The sequence below is a fragment of the Microcaecilia unicolor genome, chromosome 11 (assembly GCF_901765095.1).
Source record: "Microcaecilia unicolor chromosome 11, aMicUni1.1, whole genome shotgun sequence".
Taxonomy (NCBI): Eukaryota; Metazoa; Chordata; class Amphibia; order Gymnophiona; family Siphonopidae; genus Microcaecilia; species Microcaecilia unicolor.
The window spans coordinates 25,052,684-25,075,319 of NC_044041.1; the positions used below are offsets into that span (position 1 = coordinate 25,052,684).

The 22,636-nt window shown below is 43.0% G+C and overlaps 1 protein-coding gene across 2 annotated transcripts in view; it reads right to left on the reverse strand.

The window, feature by feature from the left end:
* Positions 1-19,360: 19,360 nt before the first annotated feature.
* The window catches only part of KIAA1671 (KIAA1671 ortholog), a 357,819-nt gene continuing 354,543 nt past the window's right edge, over positions 19,361-22,636 (reverse strand). For both annotated transcript variants that reach the window (XM_030220129.1, XM_030220128.1), the window contains exons 11-12: positions 22,443-22,528; positions 19,361-20,401 (exon numbers count right to left, since the gene is read on the reverse strand). In XM_030220129.1, coding sequence (XP_030075989.1) covers positions 22,450-22,528 — 79 coding nt within the window. In that variant the 3' untranslated portion in view covers positions 19,361-20,401; positions 22,443-22,449. The remainder of the gene's footprint in view (positions 20,402-22,442; positions 22,529-22,636) is intronic.

The following is a 22,636-nucleotide window of genomic DNA, read 5'->3' on the forward strand; positions in this document are numbered from 1 at the left end:
ACTTGTTAGTCTCACTCACACACACAAGGAGTGACTTGGGCTGCACATACTAAAGCAGGACATGTTTATCCACTCCTACCCTAGCTGAGATAATATTTAACCATCTCTCTGACCTCATGAGCAACTTTCTTTAAATTAGTCATCTTATTTTCTAACTCCTCTTACTCTCTTACCTATCTATATGTTCCATCTTTGATTATACCCTACACTGTCAATTAAAATGTTATATTATGTACTGTGTTGACATTGTAAGTAGTATATTATGCCATACTTTGTATTATTTGAATATTTTTACTGCTGTAATTGCCTATTGCTCATGTTTGATCTATTCTTGCTGTACACCGCCTTGAGTGAATTCCTTCAAAAAGGCGGTAAATAAATCCAAATAAATATTATTCTGCTATACCATAACCCAATTGAATAGGCATTTGTATTTAGAGAGAGCGTGACTCTTCTGATTAGAAGCAGATACCCTGAATACATATAGATATCATCCGGATGCTCACTTTCTATCTGTTTGGTAAATTAACCTTAGAGGCTGGAGTTTGGTGGCCAGATGCCATTGTTACGCTAATGGTCTGTTTTTTGGAAGGCAAAAAAAAAAAATCTAGGTTATCTATTACTCCAGAACTGCAAGGCACGCAATTGAACATTGAGGACCTTCTACAGAAGTCGAAATAAGCTTTTATCTTTAAAGGAAAAGACGTGTATTGATTTATATTTCACCATTAATCCAAGAGGTGAGGCATCAACCATGACATATGGATTGTAAATGGGGTCCATGTGTCTATTAGTAGAAAAAAATGTTAATTAGGAATCAGGGAATTTGGATAAAGGAAATGGACTATTCAGATAATTGAAAAATAGATATTATATACCCCAGAACCTACTCTGATAGGATTAAACAAGCACAAGCCTATGATTATTCCCAAAAGAATGTGACTACCATGCATCTGATTGCATTTTTTTTGCAACTTTTGGTATGATTATGATTTGCAATTTGATTTGATTTATTGATTTGATATACCTTTTAATACAGTAAAGAGTCGAAGCGGTTTACAATAAAAATGTGAATATGTAACTATGACATCAACAAACAGCAACTTGATTTAGCCCCGAAAGACACATGTGTCCTTTAAGTTGTGCTGGAGTTCTCCAACCTCATTTCTGCCAGTGGGGGAGGGAGGGGTGATGATTCAAGCATAGGCGGGGCCGCAGAGGGGAGGGCCCAGCGCTGGTGTCTCTCTCTCTCCCTTGCTCCTGACGGGACCCGGGTGATCGCATCCCAACAGGAGCAGGAGAGAGAAAACTCAAGCACCGGGCCTCCCTCTGGGGAGAACCCAGAGGAGCAGACACAGCAGGACCTCTGGTTTGGCTGGTGGGGGTCATGTGACATGAGAAAAAAAGCAGCCGCAGGGGCAGGCAACGCGGCAGTGCTGGAGGAAGAAAAACCTCTTCTGCTGACGGGGCCTCATGATCCCCACCAGCCAAGGTATTTGCAGTTCCGGCGGGCAGGCAGGCGGTAGCGGCAACGATCCTGGGAGGGTGGCAGCGGAGGCGATCCTGGGGTGTGGCGGTGCTGCCCTGGGCCCGGCGATGGTGGCCCTGAGCGTAGGCAGTGGAATGGGGTGGGCCAAACAGCCCAAGGCACTACCAATATTTTGCCCAACAACACATCAGCAACTACAAAGTCTGGGGGTGGGGCTGGAGATTGGTTTGTTTGGTCCCTCCAACCGTAAAGATGTTCCATTACCCCTTGGCTTCAAGATCGTGTTTTCAATCACTAAGGACAAGCAGATCCTCTGGAGTCCAGCGGAACTTGTCTATCCCTTTCTATTGAAAATATGATATTGAAGCAGCACCACAGACACTGGCAGGAATATAGATGGAGTGTTTCCACATAGCTTAGAGGGAATAATGCTGACAAAGTCCTATTGTAATTTTACAAAGATAACTCTGTGACATTGTTTTGTCCTTGCTCATAATGTTGAGAGATGGTGCCAGCGACAGAGTGTTCCTAATCTGTAAGAAAGGGATGTCATCCAGAGCAAGCTAGCCGTGGAGTGCGTTGACGTCAAGGAATGCATTCCTGTAACAGTTTGATGACTTTTATAGCCCTAGCAATTGGTTCAGAGCCCAGTTCCCAGAAAGGTGGCTCTCCTTCTAGACATGGGGGCATAGTTTAAAAGCACAAAGTTCCATAGGTTACTGTGGAACTTTGTAAGTCTCGGTGCTTTGAAAATGAGCCCCATAGGGTCCTGGTATTTAGAATCATTCATTCTACAGAGTGAGGATGCACACTGCCGTAATGCAAAAGGAAGTTGCCTACTTCTACTGGTCAATGCAGTGAAAAATGTATCATTAACTCTATATTGGCCATACCGTGTAAACAGCCAACTAAAGCGGAGGTGGTTCTGGAAATATTTATTTATTTGTTACATTTGTATCCCACATTTTCCCACCTATTTGCAGGCTCAATGTGGCTTACATAGTACCGTGATGGTGAACGCCAGTTCCGGTATGAGTAATACAGAGTGGTAATTGCATTAAATCACGGTGAATTAGGTGGTTAAGGAAGAAGAATTAAGTATCCTGTTCTGGTACAAGTTTCGTTGTGTTGCGGGGTCCTCTGCTTCCTTCGTTCTGTTTCTGAGTCTGACGTCCTGCATGTACAACGTGCAGCGACATCGGACTCCGAAACTGGATTCAGCAGCTTTGAACAGCACGGAGGACGAAGAAGAACTTAAAAGACCTTGGCTCGGCTGGCGGGGGTTGGGGTCCCCCGCCAGCTGAAGGAATATTTTTAAAGGCTGCGGCAGGAGGAAGCGAACCTCGGCTAGCGGGGGGTTGGGGTCCCCTGCCAGCAAAGGTGGCCCACGGCGACGGAGGGTTGACAGCGGGAGGGGGGTCCAGGGCAAAATCTGCGGGGGCCCAGGCCCCCGTGGCCCCACGCAGATACGCTCCTGCTTGTTACCTGGCTTGGCCACTGTTAGAAACAGGATACTGGGCTAGATGGAGCATTGGTCTGACCCAGTATGGTGACTCTTATGTTCTAAGGGTCCCTCAGGGGTCCTTTTACAAAGGTGCACTGAAAAATGGCCTGCGCTGTTGTAGGTGTGTGTATTGGACGCAATCAGGTCCATTTTTCAACACACCTGCAAAAAAGAACTTTTTTGGGGGGCCAAAAAAGGACATGCCGCAAAATAAAAATTGGCACGCATCCATTTTGGGCCTGAGACCTTCCCGCCATCCATTGACTTAGAGGTAAGATCTCACGCATTAACTGAGCGGTAATCGTAAGCATGGGTACACTGCCAATTACCACCCAGTTAGCGCCAAGAAGTAGAGAATAAAAAATATTTTCTGCTGGGCGTATCGGACGCACATAAAAAATGGAATTACTGCTTGGGGCATGCAGTAGCCGGGCGGAAGTTCCAAATTGACACACATTGAATGCGCATAGGCGCCTAAGCACCTTCATAAAAGGGCACCTAAGTCTCATTGCGTACAATGGAGCCTGAATCGTAATAGCAGCCCAATTTAACAATTTCCTTCCTCAATGTGGTAAAAGCTAGACTATTTTGTGGATGCCTTATAAATGATTGATGTGCTATTTTTGATGTACAGTGGCAGGATTTGAGTTGTTCTAATATTGTTGCAAAAATAAAAAGATTTGAACTAACATGTAATGCATCTCTTTTGAGGCAAGGAGATTTCAGACATTCAGTGGCACATCCTGGAATCGTTATTAAGATTTTCACGCTTCACAGGTGCTGAAGGCTCTGCGCTCCTGCCCTCATCTGTCATGGCCCGTCAGTCACATATTAAAATCCTTCAGCATGCCTCTCCTCCTGCCACATGCCATTTCTTTCTCCTGCTGTGTACGGGAATAAATTAGAAATATTGATTCGCAGTTAAACTGCTATGAGCTGATACACTGCAGTGTTTTTGTTTGGGGAAATAATTACCAGCAGATGTAATGATCATTTCTATGTACAAGTCAGTCTGATAGCTGATTGGTTTGTGCTTGTTCCGTATTTATTATATTGTCTCTTATTTATTTATTTATTTATTTACTTACTTATTTTTAAAGCATAAGTATTGCCATACTGGGACAGACCAAAGGTCCATCAAGCCCAGCATCCTGTTTCCAACAGTGGCCAATGCAGGTCACAAGTACCCAATAGTAGCAACATTCCATGTAGAACCCCAAAGAATAGCAAGATTCTAGAATTCTAAAGAATAACAAGATTCCATGCAGAATTTCAAAGTGTAGCAACATTCCATGTGGAACCCCAAAGAGTAGCAAGATTCCATTCAGAATCCCAAGCACATAAGTACATAAGTATTGCCACACTGGGACAGACCAAAGGTCCATCAAGCCCAGCATCCTGTTTCCAACAGTGGCCAATCCAGGTCACAAATACCTGGCAGAAACCTAAATAGTAGCAACATTCTACGTAGAACCCCAAAGAATAGCAAGATTCTAGAATTCTAAAGAATAACAAGATTCCATGCAGAATTTCAAAGTGTAGCAACATTCCATGTAGAACCCCAAAGAGTAGCAAGATTCCATTCAGAATCCCAAGTACATAAGTATTGCCATACTGGGAAAGACAAAAGGTCCATCGAGCCCAGCATCCTGTTTCCAACAGTGGCCAATCCAGGTCACAAGTACCCAATAGTAGCAACATTCCATGTAGAACCCCAAAAAATAGCAAGATTCTAGAATTCTAAAGAATAACAAGATTCCATGCAGAATTTCAAAGTGTAGCAACATTCCATGTGGAACCCCAAAGAGTAGCAAGATTGCATTCAGAATCCCAAGCACATAAGTACATAACTGTTGCCACACTGGGACAAGACCAAAGGTCCATCAAGCCCAGCATCCTGTTTCCAACAGTGGCCAATCCAGGTCGCAAATACCTGGCAAGATCCCCCCAAAATGTTCAATACAATTTATGCTGCTTATCCCAGAAATAAGCAGTGGATTTTCCCCAAGTCAATTTAATAATAGTCTATGGACTTTTCCTTTAGGAAGCCGTCCAAACCTTTTTTTAAACCCCGCTAAGCTAACTGCCTTTATCACATTCTCTGGCAACGAATTCCAGAGTTTAATTACACGTTGAGTGAAGAAAACGTTTTTCCGATTCGTTTTAAATTTACTATTTTGTAGCTTGATCGCATACCATGAAAGGTTTTGAAATAAAAGGCATCTAGGGCTCTAGAGATGTGCAGGCAAATAATTTGCATTTTAGTTACTTTTCTGCATCATTTATGGGCTTTTCACTTTATTTGGGGTGTTTAGTTGGGGGGGGGGTATTTTTTATTAGTAATGTAACATAACATAGTAGATGACGGCAGAAAAAGACCTGCATGGTCCATCTAGTCTGCCCAAGACAAACTCATATGTGTATACCTTACCTTGAATTTGTACCTGTCCTTTTCAGGGCACAGACCATATAAGTCTGCCCAGCAGTATTTCCCGCCTCCCATCACCGGCTCTGGTACAGACCGTATAAGTCTGCCCTCCCCTATCCTCGCCTCCCAACCACCACCCCCTCTGTGGATCGTGCACACTATTGCTTAAGTGATGTGGCCTATTGACAACACATGTTCTGGGGCTCTAGACTAACTCGTGGGTGAAAAATATTTATGACCCGCTGAGAGAAAAGATATCAAAAGCGGGGTTACAAATAACAGAGATAAAGGCTATATGTTTGGACCGGTGCATATGAGCAACTTTCAGTTGTGAAAGTTCTGTGTGCTACAGGATCACAACGAAACTTATACCAGAAAAGGACACTTAATTCTTCCTCCTGAACCACCTAATTCACCCTGACTTAACGCAATTACCACTCTGCATGTCTCATACCGGAACTGGCGTTCGCCATCACTGTACTATGTAAGCCACATTGAGCCTGGGAAAATGTGGGATACAAATGCAACAAAATAAATAAATAAATCACTAGAATGGGGCTATGTAAATTTTCTTGAACAACTTTGAAGTTTTTCATGTTCACAGCCTAAAAACTGCAGGTGCCTAAAGGGAGGTATGTGATTCCTGGGGTTAATTACTTTTTCATTGATAAAGGTTTCTTATTTTTTAAAGATGTAAATAGTTCATACCTGAGGCTGAAAATTTGCAGGTTTACACAGTTGATATACCTCTATCTTGTGTTATACATAAAGTCACAAACCCTGCGTTTGGAACCAGGGGCGGACTGACAGTGGTCAGGGCCCCCAGGCAGTTAAGGTCATTGGAGCTCCCCTGGCCTCTGACTGCCGCCCCACCTCCCACACACTACAGCCCCCCCCCAATGCTGCACTGCTGCACTCTCCCACAGACTACAGAACCCTCCCCTCCCACATACCCTTAGTCAAAGTGGTCCTACCTTGAAGGACCCTGGTGATCTAGTGGCTTTTTCAGGAAACAATCCCACTCTTTCCTGCCCACAATCCAGGGGCATAGCCAGACACCCAATTTTGGGTGTGCCTGGTCCCAAGATGGGTGGGAAGAAAAACTCCGCCTTGCCCCACAAGTGATTTGGTCTCTCCCTCTCCCGTCTGCATGCCATATGGTCTCTCAAACATCTCCCCTCCCCCACACACATTTTAAATAGCAGATTTTCACCGGCAGTGAGAAGCAACTAATACACACTGCTTATGTTGGCACCACAGCCTTCCCTCTGATGCAACTTCCTGTTTCCGCCTAGGCGGGAATACATCAGAGGGAAGGCTATAGGGCCGGTGCGAGCAGTATGTATCAGTCACTGCTCACTGCAGGCGAATATCTGCTATTTCCAAGGTATGTAGGAGGGACAGTTGTTGGGAATTTTTGGCTGGTGGGGCTTGGGGATCTCTGCCAGCCACATCATGGGTGCGCTGCTACTGGGTGGGCCTGAGCCCAAAAGTGGGTGGGCCCGGGCCCACCCTTGGCTACGCCACTGCCGCAATCGCTATTGTGCCCAGTGTCATGCTGCCTTGTTTTTAAAATGGCTACCAAGTCTTATCACAGTAGTCTCACAAGACTGCAGCAGAAAGTCTCGGCAGACATTTTTAAAATACAGTGGCACAGCACTGCCAGGCAGTGGGCAGGAAAGAGTAGGATTCTTTCCCACCAGGGCCCTTCAAGGTAGGATCGGGGAGGGCTGTAATGTGTGGCAGCGGTGGCAGGCAACCAAGCAGAGCCTCTAGGCACTCGGACATTGCTCGGTTTCTTGAATGGTCCATCCACCCCTGACATATATACGCATGACCCGCAGAGCAAAAAGAATGTGGCCTTTTTACTCAGCGGGCTAGGCATATGTATAAGTTTCCTGCTTTTCTGTTGGATGTCCACTAGGGGCAGCCCACTACTGTGACTGTTTGCATAGAAAGACCTCAAGACATCAACCCTTGTATTGCATCCCGGCTTCACTCTTTGTAGGCTGGTTTATCTCGGGGATAAAAAGGGCTGCTTGGCAGATGCACCTGACTTCCGCTTGCTCATTCCGAGGCTTTAGAGATGGGGATAAGTATTGTTAGTAGATGGAAAATGGCTATAGAGAGGTTACATTTTGCCTACAAGTTTGATATCGATTTCCTTATGATCCTTCAGGCTCTTAGGTTCAGTTTCTTCTCTGCTATCCTGTTTTCTCCTTTTTCTTATGCTCTCCTCAGTCACTGTTTCTAGAATCTCCTCGTTCTCCTTATTCCTACTCTGTCTATATTTCCAGCACTTTCTTCTTGAATATCATTTCTATCTGCTCACGTTCCCCCCAAGTATTTTTTGTAATTTCAGTTCATGCTAGATTTTAAGTCTCATTTTTGGATAAAAGAAGCAAACTTAACTTATTGAACAAAAGAATTAGATTTTATCAGTATAATAAGAATGTTATCAGGAAATAAATTAAAATTTACTTTTATTCCGAGATAATTGGGCACAAACTCTATACCATAGTAACATAGTAGATGACGGCAGAAAAAGACCTGCACGGTCCATCCAGTCTGCCCAAGAAGATAAATTCATATGTGCTACTTTTTTATTTGTACTGTCCTCTTCAGTGCACAGACCGCATAAGTCTGGCCAGCCCTATCCCCGCCTCCCAACCACCAGCTCTGGCACAGACCCTATAAGTCTGCCCAGCACTATCCCCGCCTCCCACCACCAGCTCTGGCACAGACCATGTAAGTCTGCCCAGCACTAGTCCCGCCTCCCAACCACCAGCCCCAGCACAGACCGTATAAGTCTGCCCAGCACTAGCCCCGCCTCCCAACCACCAGCTCTGCCACCCATTCTAGGATAAGCTCCTGAGAATCCCTTCCTTCTGCACAGGATTCGTTTATGTTTAGTCTGGGTTTCACAGGCTGCTTAGTTCAGTTTATTTCACATGTACAAGATGAAAGCTGTTCAGTGTTGTACAAATTCTAGTTTGAGGAGCTGTTCCTGTTTTCATCTTTTAACACAATATAAAGGAGACTTCTACAGTAAAAGCACAGATGTTCATAAAATACAGTTTATTGTTTTGAGCTTCAGTTGGAACAGTGCTGCCTTGAAACATTTTTGTATTTTGGCATGCAGCATTAGTTTAAATGTCTTAATTTATAGACTTTATAGCCAAAAAAAAGTTAAATTCAAGCACAATTTATACTAGAAATAAAAGTAAACCCCACAATTACTGTGTAAAATGTATCAGTGTCTTTCCTGCCCGCTATCGCTATTGTGCCCGGTGCCGTGCCGCCTTGTTTTCAAAATGGCTGCAGAGACTTATCACAGTACTCTCACGAGATTACAGCAGGAAGTCTCGGCAGCCATGAATTCTCGCATTTGTGTGGAAGATTCAGGAGAGGACAGCCTTAGTGTCCTGATCATTAGGCTACTGATGAAGTGGACTGCGTCCAAAAACTGCTCCCCACAGAGGCCATGTTCATTGTGATTTTTATTTGTTACATTTGTATCCCACATTTTCCCAGGCTCAATGTGGCTTACATAGTACCGTAAAGGCGTTCGCCAATTCCAGTATGAACAAATACAGTAATGTTGTGGTAGAATAAGGTTCGTGTGTACAGACACATTAGGGAATCGTAGAGAGGAAGAGTTATTATATGTCCATTACGAGCTTTGGTTTCGTTGTGTTGCAGGGTTCAGGCATTTAAGTTGGGTTGGTAGGGTATGCCTTTTTGAACAGGTTAGTTTTTCATGATTTCCGGAAGTTTAGGTGATCATAAAGTTGTTTTTGCGGCTTTTGGTAATGCGTTCCATAGTTGTGTGCTTATGTAGGAAAAGCTGGATGCATAAGTTGATTTGTATTTGAGTCCTTTGCAGCTTGGGTAGTGGAGATTTAGGTATGTTCGTATTGATCCTGTTGTGTTTCTGGTTGGTAGCTCTAGATGTCTATCTGCGTAGATTTGTTATTGTTTTTAACTTCTCACCTCTTACCAACCTAGCACCTCTTCCCAGTTTCGGCATTGAGTTATATATAGTACATTAGAGGGGAAACATGAATACGGTCTGCCTCAGTCAAGTGTTTTTCCCTTGTGGATAACTGAGGTCCTTGTGAAATGTCCTAATTTGCATATTCAGCCATGTTTTCCATTCTTTGTTACCTGCTGCATTTATAGCATGCAATATGGAAAACAATCTACATTCACTTCTTCGCCTAAAAAAGTTGTAACCAGCTCCTATTAACCAGGGAAGAGTGGGGATTGCACAAAGTTGGTTGCCACCTTCAATAGTTTCAACTTTTATCATAACGATTGGTGCTAAGGTAAAATACAGTCAAGTGTCTGAATTTGATACAACATGCTTTATCATATGTTCCAGCATGCATTTGAACAGCAAATTGAATTCCACATGGCCAACTTACTCCACGTTGGCACTCCATTGCAGAATAATTGTTCTTTAGAGACAGTGACAGAAAAGCAAGCTAAAGCATTCATTTGAGATGGAATTTTCTTTGAAGTGGAACAAGTATTTTTCAAATGCTTTCTAACTTTCCCTGGTGTAGGCACTGGCAGGAAATTATTGTTGGTGTGTTTGACCATAGGGGAAGTCATGCAGCAGCGGCTGTGCAATGAGCTAGAGGCTAATTTATGAATCTGTGCGACGGGAATAATTATTTATTTATTTATTTTTTATTCTTTATTTATAATTTTTAATTTACAATAATCAAGGATCCCCTTGTTCAGAAATACAAGTGGAAATAATATACATAACTCCAAACATACATATCATAAATTTTAAAGTAACTATGCTAATAGGCAAAAGAAATAACTCTCTAAATTTAGAGTATAATTATATCAATGTTATATTGTAAAACCTCTCTTAGACCTCAAATTGTAAATGGAGGGGGAAAAAGAATCAGAGAAGTGTATACTAGCAAACAATTAAATTAAAGGCAAAGGCTGCACTCATTCCAAGATATACATTATTTCAGCTGTTTCGATCCTACAAACGTTTTAAGATGTTCCGGTGAAAAGAAAGTATATTTAGTTTGACCTAAATTAACTACACACTTACAGGGATAAGCGAGAAAAAAGGAAGCACCTAAATCTATAGTCTTTTGTTTTAAAGCAAGAAACATCTTCCTTTTTTGTTGAGTTGATTTAGTGACGTCAGGGTATATCCATACTTTAGAGCCACAAAATTGAGCTTTAGGGTTTCGAAAGTAAAGTCTTAGAATAGTATTATAGTCTTGCTCAAACACCATAGAAACAATCACAGTAGCTCTATTCGTTATAACATCTGAAGATTGTTCTAATATATCAGAGATGTTTTGTAAATCAGCAATATCCTTTTCGGGTCCTTGTACTCCTCCTCTAGGTTTAGGAATAAAGTATATCTTATTTACCGGTGGGGTTGCCTCAGCAGGAATATTCAAAATTTCTGACAAATATCTATGAAAGGTATCTATTAGAGTTACCCCAGCGATAATTGGAAAATTCAATATATTTATTTATTTATAAAGAGGTCCTTTTATTAAGTTGTGGTAAAAAGCAGCCTTAGGGCAGCTTTAAATGGATTTTTTTTTTCTACATGCTAATGCTGTTTTTACTGCAGCTGGAAAATGGCTGAATTTCAATTTTCTGAATTAATGGCCATGTGCTAATATTATAGCAAAATAAAATGTTGCCATAAGTGCACAAAAATACAGGAGTGGTAAGTGCACCAAAGACTCCAGAGACGGGGACAGGAGGGTAAAATGAGAAAAAAAAACCTTTATTACAGACTCGACCCAGATCCATGTTTCGGCCACAGGCCTGCCTCAGGAGTCTTCGTCAGATGTGGTCGAAAGGAATGCGTCTGAAAGATTGGGTGGTCTTGAAAAAGACCTGAAAGTGTGCAATCTCAAAGGTATGTAGTTCAGCTCCCTCACCGAAGCACCGACGGAAAAGCGCAGAGTGTAGCACAGCCATTACTAAAAGTTAGCGCAGGAGCTTTTACTGCCACCTATTTTGTGGCCAGGAAGGGCTCATACATTAATTAGTCATGCCCCTGTTAACTAATCCGCACTAGCGGCTGCCCTGCACTAATGCCGACAACAGCCCATTCACTTTGAATGGTCTGTGTCAGCACTGCTGCACGGCTTAGTAAACATGGGGGTTAGTGCGTGAAAATGAAGGCATGCCCACTCTCCAGCCCCCCCCCCCCCGACAGACACACCCTTCAGAGAAAAATAAAGAAAAAATTTTAGCGCATGGTTTGTATGCGCAAATTAGACTTTTACTGCAGGTTGCCTCAGGGCATCCTGCGGTAAGTCCTTTTAAGTTACAGTAAATGTGCAGTACTACTTATTGCAGCTTAGGAAAAGAAGCCCCAAACCTTAAATTTACCCTCTCGCTGACAATGTCATTTGAGATGGTTTACAATCTCACAGCACAAAAAAACATGCAAAATTATATAAAAATAATAAAACCATTGCTGTTACCCTAGAATTAAAAAAAAAATGTTTTTCAACACCTTCCAAACTCCAATGAGGGATATCCCATGTTTTACACCAATTTTCAACGGGAAAATGTTTCCCTTTAAAAATTGGCCCACAGAAAGTACATGACAGTTCTTAGGCTTGATTTAGCAGATTCTACTACTACTTACCATTTCTATAGCGCTACTAGATGTACACAGCGCTGTACACTGGACACGAAGAGACAGTCCCTGTCTCCTTCCCAGTCTCCATATCCACTGCGCTGAACACCGTCACTGCAGCAAGATGAACCAGAGGTGAACTAATCACATCCACGCTTGTCACAGGGGCTGTCCCCAAAGAAGCAGACTCTTCCAACTGGAACCATTGGACATCTGTCTCTGAACCCTCGAGACTTGCCATTAGCGGCTGATGTGGAGGTGACTGCATATCGGGGGGTCAATGAAAGTTCTGAGCTGAAGCCTGATGCCATTCCTCCTGGCAAAGGTATAGAGGCAGCTGACGACTCCCCGAATCCCTGTCGTTCAGGTACTCCACACACCACAAAAGTATCCGTCAGATTTCACTGAAGAAGGGTTCGGGGCTGGGGCTCTGAGGGAAAACCCTTTACTTTTTCCTTCTTTTTTTAGCATTGTAATCTCATCATTGTGGAGCTCCACACTATGCTGCGGTTGCCATCTTGACTCTCCCCCCCTTCCCCCGGCACAAGAATCTTAATTTCAGAATGGCAAGTGCGTAAGCATTTGTTGAACGCAGTTGCCTAGACGACATATCAGTGCAGTGCATCACATAGATAAGAGGAAGAATTTTGATAGAGTCCCATTTCGCATAGGTGGCAGGAAACATGGCAGTAAGAAGTACCTGTGGTTCCAGAGCTGTGTAACGCAATAACCCAGGTCCTGGCGCACAGGACCAGAAGAGACAGACCGAGGAAGACAGCAGACTTAGTAAGTGACTGGGAGGGGAGGCTGCAGCAGCAGGGGGGTGGGTGGGCGGTGTCCGGGGGGGGGGGGGATTCGCTCTGCCCCAGGCCCAGTTTTGTTTCTCGGTGGCTCTGCCCATATTTGACCTGTTTTTCTGTCTTGATTAGATTGTAAACTCCGTCTAGCAGGGACTGCCTCATACATATTTGTGTGCAGCACTGCATATGTCTAATAGTGCTACAGAAATAAGTAGAAGTAGTAAAACAATGTAAATAAAATAACACTACTTGCTAATGAACACAACTGCCTGAGCTGGTATTAGTCTGTCAGCCAGTAGGTGGCACTATACTCCTACAAAGGCCAAACTGATGGGAGATCATAGATACATTAGGAAAACCAAAAGCCTCAACTGCAGCCTATTTCCTTCTGTCTTATTAGCCTTCCTTTGCAGCTCAATCAACACTTTAGGCTAAATTCTGTATATGGCGCTGAAAAATTGGTGCCAACAAAAAATTAGCACAAAGTGCTATCCTATAATGGTGCTCGGAGTTGGTTGCCATTTATAGAATAGTATTTGGTGCTGGGATCTGTATCCAACTGTGGGCGTGATGGGGATTTACACTAACTGAAACCTGGTGGCAAATTCTCACACCTAAATTAGGTGCAGATCTTCCTTATTCTGTACCCACTGTGCAGAAAGGCCAGGAGTGCCCTGATCCGCCTATGCCCACGTCCCCCTTTTCGGATCCATACTTAAATTTTATGTCCAGATCTTGGTGCTTAAAGATGCACATGGAAATTTAATTAGCACCAGTGTTCTCTCTAAGGAGTGACCTGCTGCGTGCAAACTTTTTTTTCAAGTAAGCGTTGAAAATAGCCTGACAGCCAAAAATGAGCCGGGGGAGGGGGGGTTCCACCTGAGCTATCTGCATGGGCCATCTGTAAAAAGTAAAAAGCTGTTCCAGTTGGATAGGCAGGGCCTTAAACGATGGAGGACAAAAGTTTGTTTGTTTTAAGCTTCCCATATGTAGATATAAATATGAAATAAAAACTGAATATCACTAAAACAGCTTCAAACAGTAATACATGGCCAAATTTAAGAACATAAGAGTAGCCATATTGGGTCAGACCAATGGTCCATCTAGCCCAGTATCCTGTTTTCCAAACAGTGGCCAAAGCCCTGGCAGAAAACCAAATCATGGCAACACTCCATACTACAAATCCCAGAGTAAGCAGTTGCTTCCCATGTCTGTCTCAATAGCAGACTATGGGCTTTTCCTCCAGGAATTTGTCCAAACCTTTTTTAAACACTGATACGCTAACCGCTGTTACCACCTCCTCCGGCAAAGAGTTCCAGAGCTTAGCTATTCGTTGAATGAAAAAGTATTTCCTCCTATTTGTTGTAAAAGTATTTCCATGTAACTTCCTTGAGTGTCCCCTAGTCTTTGTACTTTTGGAACAAGTAAAAAAAAAAAAATCAATTCACTTCTACTTGTTCTACACCACTCTCAGGATTTTGTAGACCTCAATCATATCTCTCCTCAAGAAAAAATTGAAAGTAAAAATTGAAATTAAAAACTGAGAAAATTATGAACTGATGAAGATTACATGCTCATCCTATACATTGCTCGGCTCAAGTTAATCAGCCTAATGGATGTAAGCATGAGTATCTGATAGATCCAACAAAATATTTATACATTGAATGGTTTGTTGATAGAAAATATTTAAGAAGTTGAGCTTATTAATAGTACAATTATTGGAATTAATTGGCAACAATTTGGATTTATGAATCCATCTTGCTAGGTGTTGTTCTGTAAAGATGCGTATGCAAATCTTCTAGCATGAAACTCAGAAGGGTTACTGTCTATGGGAGGGCCATTTGCAGGTCAGAGTATTCACTAAGGGGGGCTTTTACTAAGCAGCAGTAAGCCTAATGCGGGCTTAATGCTCATTTTTCTGGAACTACCGCTAGGCTACAGAAGCAGCACATTTCAAGGAATGTGAACTTTTCTTAAGAATATATCTTGTTTCTAAAGATTTTTCTACAATACAACACACAAAAACACTTGTCCTTTCCACAAGAGCATGCTTATGAAGAGCTGGCAAGAATATATGCAGCGTGGACGGGAGCGAGAGCTCTGGGTAGTTTGAGATGGATAAGATGGTGGAAGGAACCTATGCATTTGAGAGTAATAGGCCTTCCTTTGTTCTCCACAGAGTACCTTCTAGAAGAGGAGGCTCAGCCAGGAGTGGACCGGCACAGTAACTGATGGTATCAGTACACAGGCCATTCCTCTCCCTCTTTTTTTATTTTCAGACAGTTTCGTAACTAGGGATTCCCATCAGTCAAAATGTCGCAACCTGCTTGTCCAAAGAAAGCAAAAGTTACTGACCTGTAGCAAGTATTCTCCGAGGATAAGAGGAAGCTTATTCTGACTGCCCCGCCTACTTCGCCTTGGAGATGCATTCTATAAAGCTAGTACATTAGACAGGCTTGGTCCTGGGTGACAACGGTGAGCAGGAAGATGCACACGTGTTATGGAAAGCCATTTCCAAAGGTTTCTAGAAAATAGAATGCAAGGGCATGTCTCTGCATCAGGCTCCATCGGTGATGTCACTGATCAGTCAGTCTTCCGAGAAAACAATATACACGCTTACTTTTTTTAGCACGCTTAAGAGACACCAAGCTTTGATTCCAAATATATATATTTTTACATTATTTTATTTTAATCTGTTAAAAGAAATATAACTGCATAATGATAAACGCTGTTGATAATTTTATTCAAATAGATTTTATTAGACCAGAGAAAAGGCTATATACATCTACTCGATCAGAAATTAAACAGCAGGAAAAAAAAAATAATTATTTCCTGTTTAACATAATTCTAGAGATTTTCTTTTTAAATCAAGATACAGTAGTATTTTGGGCTGTTATACAGTACATTTCAGTGCATTATGCAAAGCAGAAATCAAGTGATGCACACTGGGAAAGAAAGGATCTCGCTGCTAGTCAGTCGTAATCCCATTGTAGTTTAATAGAAATGTAAACACTGCTATGAAGTTGATGGCAAGATTCAGAGCCAGAGAATAAATCAGAAGGAATGCTGGTATATGTATATTTTAATGAAAAAAAGCTAATATTTAACTAGCTATTAATTGTATGTTCATGGAATTTCAAAAGAACAATGTTATCATATTGCCAGTTTGCAATTATTTTTATCATGAAGGATTTTTTTTAGGTCTCTCACTGTACAGTGTTTTTTTTTTATATTTTCCTTTAATGTGTACAGTGGCTCCTTTTCTATATAGGTATACATACAAAAAATGTATATATGGGGGTCTGTGAATCAATCCAGATACTGGAGAAAAACAAATGAACCAGTGGTGTCCTGGAATCCTTCAGGCAGATTTTCAAGGTGTCTGTACATCATAAACTAATGGGCAACATTTGTGTTGACATTCTTTTCAGGTGTGCGAGCATCTAGTTTTGCATTTAGGAGGGTGGATGGAAGGGATCTTTTACAGGTCTTAGCAAGCAGTATAATACATTTTGTGTTGGACTGATGCAGCAGTTAAGAATTATACCTACTCTAATGCTGCTTGCTATGTGCTACTTAACTTGATGATTAAAATCTGTAAATAATATTTTTTTCAGTATATGTGTACATCATATATATATATATATATATATATATATATATATATACACACACACTAAGTTCCACTGGGCTCAGGAACTTGTTTCTCAAGTGGGATAATAATGCATCAAATCACATTTTTCCAATCTTTAAACCAGGGGCGTAGCCAGACCTTGCCGGGAGGGGGGGCAAGAGCCTGAGGTGGGGGGGCACTGTTTGGCTGCCTCCCTCCGCCGCCGACCCCCCTCCCCTGCGTGCCCGCTACTGCCGCCAGTTTTGGACCCCCCCCCCTGACAATGACCCTCTTGAACCCCCCCCTCCCGCCACCAACCCTCCCTCGCCGTCCGCCCCGCCGCCGCATGGGGTACCTTGTTTGCTGGTTGGGGTCACCAAACCCCGCCAGTCGAAGAGTCTGCTTCAGCGCCGGAGTTAGTAAACTCCAGCGCCTTCATTCAACGAAGTTCGTGTGAAGATGATCAGCTGGTTTTGACACCTTTTGTCCTGCACGGGGCTACATGCATGGTGCAGGACGTAAGGCGTCAAAAACAGCTGATCTTCTTCACACGAACTTCGCTGAATGAAGGCACCGGGGTCTACTAACTCCGGCGCTGAAGCAGACTCTTCGGCTGGCGGGGTTTGGGGACCCCCGCCAGCAAACAAGGTACGTCATGCGGCGGCGGGGCGGGCGGCGACAGCGGAGCAGGGTTGGTGGTGGGAGGGGGGTTCAAGAGGGTCGCGACAGGAGGCCAGGGCCGAATCTACAGGGGCCCAGGCCCCACGTAGCTACGCCACTGCTTTAAACCAGAAGAGAGAGAATTATGGTCATTGAGATATTGGGCTTTTTGTTTCTGAAAGGAAAACCAGGTGCAGCACTTGTTACATAAAGCATTCATCTCCCCACGGGAAATGGTGTCCTATACCTCTTTTTTTTTTTATCAGAATTGGCACGTGATTTATGGCAGAAGAGAGAAAATTTTGGTAAATGGCTACTTGGGAAATATCCTTTGGTTAGCTAGTGCAGTCATAGTGCTTTTATGAACTAGACCTTATTGAGTCTCACCTCGCAAAGGGATACTTGAATATAATTATGTGCTGGTGCTCTCTTTCTAGCATTGTAAAAAATATTCTGGGAAAACTGATTGACTGTGTCTTTATAATTTTAGTTTGGTAGTGCATTTTAGAAATCTGTTATGTTTCACCTTTGCCTACTGAGTACAAACATCTCTAGAAATGGACAAGCATTTGTGCTTAATCTTGAATATTGTAGAAAAACAGGCAAAAAATCAAATATTGTCATGATTGCCACAATATGCATTTCTTTTAGGGTTCCTTTTACTAAGTGGCGGTAAGCCCAACGCAGGCTTACCATTTGCTATGCAGGAAGTACTACCCGGCTAGTGCAGCAGCCCAGCGGTACTTCCCACCCCTAGTACACTGTCGTTTCCGGAACTACAAAAATTTATTTTTGTAGCACCGTACCTGGCGGTAATCGGGCAGTGCCACGCACTGCTCGTTTACTGCTGGGTTAACGTGGGAGCCCTTACCATCACCTCAATGGGTGGCGGTAAGGGCTCCCCCCCCCAAAATGGCCACACTGCAAGTGCTTTACTTGCCTCACGGCCATTTCCTGCAGGAAGGCGAGACTTCCCTTTTACCAGCTGCAATAAAAGGGGGCTTCGGTGTGTTTGGCCTGGATTGGCCGCTGTCTTGGACAAGATGCCGGGCTCAATGGACCCTTGGTCTTTTCCCAGTGTGGCACTACTTATGTACTTATGCCGACGCCAGCGCCGGCCCCCTTTCTCCACACCTTGGTAAAAGGGGCCCTAAGCAATGGATGTGCACTCATGAAAAAACATACCAACGTGGCAGCCCTAGTAAATCTTTATACCATCTGCTCATCTATTTCTTCATGCTATTGCTTCCTTTTAGGCCCTATTCCTTGATCACATGTTGTTGTATCTATATTTTTTTACATTTCTATACCTTTGAGAAAAAAAAAAAAAAGACATACACCTCCTACCAACTTGCCCCTTACTAAAAAAAAAAAAAATCCTTTAAGGTGGGATTCCTGGCTATCACTGTCCAGGCCTATTACCATTTACTACTACTACTACTTAGCATTTCTATAGCGCTGCCAGGGTTACGCAGCGCTGTACAAGTTTAAACGTGGGGAAGGATGGTCCCTGCTCAAGAGAGCTTACAATCTAAAGGTAACAAGCTATGTAGTCAGTGTAGAGTGGCTAGGCGCCAAAAGCAAGGGAGAAGAGATGGGCTTTGAGTAAGGACTTGAAAATGGGCAGGGAGGGTGCATGGCGTATGGGCTCGGGAAGTCTGTTCCAGGCATAAGGTGAAGCGAGGCAGAAGGGGCGGAGTCTGGATGACTAAAGGAAGTCTAAAGGAAGGATGAGTGCGGCTAAACAAAGTTTTAAGAAAATTAAAACTTTTGAATAAAAATAATCTAAGTACTATTTTAATGATATTTTTTCCTTTGACAACTAAAAAAATATCCGCTACTTCAGTTTGCAATTTAAAAAGGATGCTACCATACAAGGATATTAGACTGATACATGTAAGGACAGCTGAAGGACAGTCATAAACCAAAGAAATATAATTTTTAATCTAAAACAATAAAACAGGTACGGTCCAATGGAGAATTTAGAATTAAAAAAAAAAGTAATTATGCCATCAAAATTAGCAAATGTGTAGCAGAGTTTGAGAAGGTTCTTTTAAAGAACAATTGTTAGAGAATCAAAATAGCCCGGTGTAGTCTTTGGAATCTGAAATTCCTGCTGCTATAATGGATTAATTTCTGACAAATTAAAAAAACGGAAATGCAGTTGGGACTGATATCTGGGAGTGGATGACTGTGTGTAAATGTGGACTTCATTATTTTCTTTTTTTTTTTACTCTAAACCACCCATCAATTAGTCTCTCCTTTGTGGAAATGTATACACCAAGTACTTAAGAATACCTGTGACATGAGTGCATGCTTTTTTTAGGTTGTCCCCCTAAAATATAACATACAGAATACATGATTAATATGTACAACGAAAAATGGAAAAAGCCTGGCATCATTTACCAGAGGCAACGAGCATTTGCACAATTCTTTCATCTTCCCCGCATAGTTATAAAATGAAAAGATAGGTACATCTATTTTAAAAAGAATTTGCTAAAATTATTGCTTTTATCCCCTAGCAGAGAATCAAATCTGACATTCCAGTTATTTGCCCAAACTATGCCACTTAAAGGAACGTGGGGCGAGAGGAGAATCGGTGATTTGTTCAAATCTGCTTCTAATAGATTCACGATAAAGTACCAGCCAAATCAAAAATAATTCTTTACAAAAAAGATCAGTTAAGTGAGCTTTTTTTCTTTTTTTTTTTGCTATGGCAGTAAATGCATTTTTTTGTATCTTTGTTCCTTACTCTCCTGAAAAAAAAATATTCAGTACAGTGATTTACAATGTTATATGTTCACAAAAGTTACTTTATGAAATTTTTATATAGGGTCATAGACAAATACAAAATTCAGTCTTTAACAAGCCTTCCAAAAATCAGATTTCCAAGTTGCTGAAGTGGTCTGAAATCAGTGGAAATATAATTCGCCTTCACTTGACCATACACAGTTAGAGTCTGAATTCCTCCCCAGGTTAAAGGTCAGAAGATAATGCTGATATCAGTAGCCCAGATCCTACTTCAAGTATAACATATGTAGTTTCTAAAGTGAAGTAATCTGGTAAAGTACAACTTTTGTATTTGAATATGAATATTAAGCAGCAATTTTTTTTTCTTTTTAGTTCTGCAGAAAATGGGAAGGCACCATGCACATTGCAACTGAGGCAGGAAGCAAACAGCAGCAGGGCTTTCAGTTTAAGCTCCAGGTAAGTTAAGGCTTGTGTTGAATGTTCGTCTCTTTCCACCTCCAAAATATGCAGCTGAAATGGAAGCAAAAACAGACTTGTAACTGAGTGAGGTGATGATCAGAGTAATAAATGTAATCAGATGGAATGGGAGGGAAATAGAGTGCTTCTGTCATGCAAAACCTCATTTGAAATGTAACGTTCCCATAATTCAAACACCTCCAACTTAGGTATTAATTTTGACCGACATCTGTCTACATGAAATATGACAACTGGAAACTGCTTACCTCCCCTCTCTCCTTTTCCACCAGCAGACCAACAACCCCCCCCCCCCCCTTCTGTCCCTTCCCGGTATACCAGAAGAGGCGTCGCCATTGACTGGTGGGGGGAAGAGGGGTTGGTGGTTGGGAGGCTAGGATAGGGGAGGGCAGACTTATACGGTCTGTACCAGAGCCGGTGATGGGAGACGGGACTGGTGGTTGGGAGGCGGGAAATACAGCTGGGCAGACTTATACGTTCTGTGCCCTGAAAAAGACAGGTACAAATTCAAGATATGAGTTTATCTTGGGCAGACTAGATGGACCATGCAGGTCTTTTTCTGCCGTCATCTACTATGTTACTATATGTTACTATGTTACTATGACTGCAGTGAATCATAATTGCTGCCTATGCTGGCTCCACAGCTTTCCTCTACCATGTAGTGCCCTCAACAGCATCACTTCCTGTTTCCTCACTGGCAGGATGCGGCAGAGGGAAGCTGCATGGCCAGCGCAGGCAGGGAATATGAATTGCCACGGCCACCGGCAATGCCTTTGATGTATACCGGGGAGGGATGGTGGATCAGAGAAGGGAAGTTGCCGGCGGGGAGATGAGAGGCAAATACCAGATCTGGGGGCAAGGGAGAGAGATGCAGACATCTTGGGACCTGGGAAGAGAGAGGAAAAGATGTTGCATGTGGGGAGAGGGGGCATAGGACGACAGGAAAAAAAAAATTAAATAGAAAAAAAAACCTCACCACCTGTATTTATCTACTAGTAAAAAAGGCCCGTTTCTGAAGGCAAGGAAACATGCCCTAGGCAGGCAATTTCTCCACCCCCACCCCCCCCGCGCTACGGCCCCCTTGACCCCCCCCCTTCTGCGACCCTGTCGACCCCCTGTGCCGGCGAAAACCGCCCCTGCCGCAATTGTGGACTACCTGTGCTGACGGGGGACCCAAACCCCCGACAGCCGAAGTGCTGTTTTGCCCTTCGCGTTGCTTCCTCAATCATCTTCTCTGCAAGTTCCTCTGCGTGCGTCTGACATCAGATGCACGCAGAGATGATGATTGAGGAAGCAACGCGAAGGGCACAACAGCACTTCGGCTGTCGGGGGTTTTGGTCCCCCGTCAGCACAAGTAGTCCACAACAGTGGGGGGGGGGGGGGGGGGGGGTCGAGGGGGCCGTAGCGCGGGGGGTGACAGATGATTCTGAGGCGGGGGAATCAGCTGTCATGACGTCAGTGACGTCAGTGCGTGTCTGCCTAGCAGACCACCTCCAGGGAGCCACGGTCCCAAGCACAGAACATTGGAGGTGAGAATTATTATATAGGATGGGGGGGAGGTTGGGAAAGGCAGGGGAGATGCTGAGCTATTGGGGGGGGGGGGGGGGGGGTTGGAAGGGCCCACCCACAATGGCCAAATCTGTCTACCCCACTGCTACATAATATGAAAAGTGACTCCACCCCACAGTCATCATGGTTTGCCTTGCTGACACATTGCACTGACATTTACAGTTTGCTCTTCCACCAGCTTAATATGGGTACATTGGCTTTTTTTAATTTGGCAACCTGAAAGGTAACTCAAACACAAAACACAGGATATGCTACCTCTCTTCCTACTGACACATGAAAAGGAGACTTGAAAATGAGTGAGACCCTTATTTTATAGCACCAGCCCTCAAAAACTACCAGGAAGCCACAAATATTCACAGATTTTGCCACTAAAGTATTGGTGGTTGTGTGATCCTTGGGAACAGTAAAGGGGTCGGCCTTACATACAGTATAGCAAAATATGAAAAACAATTTGGGCAGCTCTGTGTACATGGTACCTAATAGTGCTACAGAAATGTTAAAAGCATACCTGTCTCTTACACTTGATTCTCATACTGACTCAGTCTCTTCTTTGATTTCAGCTCTTTTAGCCATTGAGGGGATGCTGCTTCTGGGCTAGAACAGGAGAACACACTATAAAGGAAAGTAGGAGCCTAAATAATCAACATTTTTTCAGGTTTATGTAGACAAAACTGTTCATCCATGTCACAAAATCTAGTCAGA